The sequence below is a fragment of the Corvus brachyrhynchos genome, unplaced genomic scaffold (genome assembly GCF_000691975.1).
Source record: "Corvus brachyrhynchos isolate BGI_N302 unplaced genomic scaffold, ASM69197v1 scaffold21, whole genome shotgun sequence".
Lineage (NCBI taxonomy): Eukaryota > Metazoa > Chordata > Aves > Passeriformes > Corvidae > Corvus > Corvus brachyrhynchos.
Window position 1 is genome coordinate 4,325,966 of NW_008236924.1, and position 3,534 is coordinate 4,329,499.

Consider the following 3,534-nt stretch of genomic DNA (forward strand, 5'->3'; position numbering starts at 1 on the left):
GGGTGGGGGGGGTACCCGCCCGATCCGGGCCGCCCCGTCCCGGCGCCTCGCTGGGGCTTGCGCGGCTGCCGGGCGCCGGGAATGCCTGACACGCAGCTCTTCCCCCGGCCCTCCCGAGCGGGGAGCGGGCTGGTGTCGTCTTACACGCCTTATATAGCCCGCACCGGCCCGGGGAGAGCGGGGGCACGCTGGCCCCCGGCCCTGCAGCCGGCCCGTGCGGGTGGGGGGCAGCCCCGCAGCCGGCCCTGTCCGCCCTCGGGAGGAAGGTCCTGGGGCCGTTCGTGGGGGTCTTCCAGGTAAAAGGTGGCAAGAGGCTGGTGCTGGCCCAGCTGCCTGGAGCCTTGGCCGACTGACAGCTGTCAGGCAGGGGAGCACCGAGAATTCCCTCCTGTCGAAGCCCTGGAGATGGGCTCGCTCCCAGGGAGCATCTGCTCGGCCGCCTGCCGGAGCGCCAGCCTGGCTGCTCTGCCAGGCGCCTCGGGTGGCATCACGCAGCTCCTGTGCTGCTGCTGCTGCTGTTAATTCATCTGGCAAAAATGCTTCTGGTTCATACCCTTCTGTACCTGCTGTTGCTTCTCTGTGATCTGAACTGCCTTGGCTCTCAGCAGCAGGAGTTCCTGGGGTGCTGCAAGGGAGAACACATCCCAGGTTTGGGAGGAGAGCAGAGCCCACAGACACCCCACTGTGGGTGGCAGCAGGGCTGTGCCTGGCTCCCTGGCACTAGTCAGTGTTAGCCTGGGCCCCTCAGCTCTTACGTTGCTGGAGGAGATGCTGATGGATTTGGGGTGCGTCTCTAACCACAGTGTAGGATGGTCAGGGTGGAGTTACAGCTGGAAACATGACCTGCCTTCTGTCCTGCCCTGCCACGCGCCGAGCCCTCTCCTCACCTCCTCTCCCAGCATTGTTCCTACGTACCCTAACACCGGGATCACAACCTCTTCCCTTGCAGAGATGGGCGACATGGAGTCCTACAAGGTGATGCTGAATGGGCCGGCACCCTGGGGCTTCAGGCTGCAGGGAGGGAAGGATTTCAGCATGCCGCTCTCCATCTCCAGGGTAAGAGAAACCGAGGCTGGTGACACTCATCCTTCCTCCTGTATGAGCTGTATGGGGGATGTAGATGAGCTGGGGCCCCGGGAATGCTGCATCCTGCCCTGCCTGGCTCCACGTAGCCTCCTTGGTCCCTTATCAGCTGCAGCCTAGCACGGGGGTGTTCCGGGCAGAGAGCTGCAGCAGAAACGTGAAATTCTGCACAGCCCCTGCAGAGGGGGGCGGGGGAGGCCCCTTCCGGTGTGTGCCCACCACAGCGGGAGGAGATCTACTCTCTGAGATGTGGGACTGGCTTCCTGGTCTGCACTCCAGCTCTGGGCTTGGCATCCCAGGACCTAGCCAGTGCCCTTCTGCCCTCCTTTCCACAGTGCAGCTCCCAACTCCATGCCTGGGGTCACTCCTGAAATGGGCACGGAGAGGAGAAAGCTGTGCTGCTGCCTGCACAGGGACACAACTCCCTCCGCAAAACTCTCCCATTTCTCCAGTGAAAGCCACTGTGCCACAGCTGTTTGTGCCCGAGGCTGCTGGTTTGAGCCTATCCCATTGTGGTGCTCCCGGTCCTGACCCTGGGTGTGTGCAGGTCCCCGTCCCTGGCCACAGCTCTGGCCACGCAATTGCCTTATAAGCCTTGGAATGTGACTGCATTGCCCGTGCCGCTGGCGCTTGGGCAGCTGGCACGGAGGCTGCTTCTCGAAGGATAGCTTTGCTCGTGGCATCGAGTGCTGCGTGGGGACCTGCCCCCGGCACGAGCCGGGCACTGCACGCCTGTCCCAGAGGGCACAGATCTCCACAGCATCCCAGCACGGAGCACGGGCCCTGAGGGCACTCTGTGAGCCTGGAGTCGCCAGTGCCGCTGCTCCGGGGCCTGCTGATCTCTGCTGAGCACGCAGAGACGGCTTCAGTGAGTTTATTCTCTAAAAAATGTTTCTCTTGGCTGCGAGCCAGTTCTTAACAAAGGGTCTGGTCCGACGGAGGAGCCTCCCAGAGCCTGGGGCAGGGGCCTTGTGAAGCAGTGCTTGGTGAGGCTCGGGCAGTGCTGCTGTCCTGGGCAGGGCAGGAGCAGCGAGGACATTCCCAGGGGATGCAGCCAGCTTTGAGGGGCTGCCTGGTGAGGCTGGGCTGCATGGCAGGGCGGTGTGCTCTGATGGGAAGGGGTGAGCCTTGTGCTGCTCTGCACTCCAGAGGCATCACCAGCCCCAGAGCTCCTGCCCAGAGCATACTGATTGTCCTTGGCCACTGCTTCCTGTGAGCTGGCCCTGCCACCGTGGGCTGGAAGGAAGCATCCTGCCCCAGCTTTGTGGGCTGCAGTGGGGCCCTGCTCTGCAGGGGTGGGCAGCACAGGGCAGCGCTGGTGTGTCCATTGGCTTGACTTTCAGCTGTGTCCATCGCTGTGACATTCCTGGGAGAGCAATGGGGCTGTTTCAGCTCACTGGTCACACAAAAGAGGTGCCACTCTGGCCCTCTGACGTGTACCTCCTGTGGCAAGGGGCTCTGCTAGGGTGCCAACAACTTGGCTAGGCAGGCTGTAAACCATGGCCCCTGTGCTGGAGCCAGAATAAGGGCTGCAGTCTGGACAGCTGGATGCTGTGTGGCTCATCCTGGCATCTGCCAGCTGGGGAAGAGGAGAGACCCTTTGGTGCTACTGGTGGGAAGGCACTGAGGGATGCGCTGAGGGAGGCTCTGTCCTGGAGGCCCCTGCACAGGGCAGTAGGTGAGCACCTCTCTGGATGTGGTGATGGAGGTGCAGGGAACAAAAGACTGGGTGGAGAGGGAAGGAAGGAAGCCCTGTTTAGCGGGCCTGGGTGGGAAGTGGGAGGGCTGGCACTGCCATGGCTCCTGGCTGAACTGGCACCTGTCAAAGGGGTTTCCTGCTCGTTGGCATGGAGGGGGCCAGGAAGTGCTGACCAGGCTGGGTGAGGCTTCATGACGTAGCCTGACGTGCTCTCCCCTTCCTGGGCAGTCGTGTGAAAACCTCTCCCAGCTCCTGCTCCTGCTTCCAAACCCACGCAGCCGCCCTGTGCCTTCCCCAGCCCTCCAGGGCAGCAAGCTGGGGCTTGCAGCAGCATGGCCAGGAGCCGGGGGCACCACTGCTGCTGAGGGCACCCTCCCGTGCTGGGCAGGAGGAATGGGAGGGTGGTGTGGGGACACTGGGGGCGGTACCCATGTCCCACTGGGAACAGCAGTGGGATGCTGGTGGGACTGGGCCACATCCAGCCCATATGTGGCATTTGGCCTTGTGTGGATAGGTAGTGCTGGCCTACAGAAGGGACGTGTGGCTCTGGGATGAGCTGGGTTCTGCAAGAAGGGGCTGGGACTCTGGCAGGGATTTTTCAGCCCTCTGACAGTGCTGGGAATCTGGCTCGCTCCTTTTATGTTCATGTCGAACAGGACTTGAGGAAATACTTGGTCTGGGTCCAAGCGCCTCGAGTTCTTCCATGCTGGAGGAGCGGGAATGGCTGCGGGCGGCCCCCCGCGCGTCTGTTG

The 3,534-nt window shown here is 62.9% G+C and overlaps 1 protein-coding gene across 1 annotated transcript in view; it reads left to right on the top strand.

Moving 5' to 3' along the window:
- Positions 1 to 915: 915 nt before the first annotated feature.
- The window catches only part of PDLIM7 (PDZ and LIM domain 7), a 15,868-nt gene continuing 13,249 nt past the window's right edge, over positions 916 to 3,534 (top strand). The window contains 1 exon segment of the mRNA XM_017728184.1: positions 916 to 1,056. Within this exon segment, the coding sequence (XP_017583673.1) occupies positions 952 to 1,056 (105 nt within the window). The 5' untranslated portion in view covers positions 916 to 951.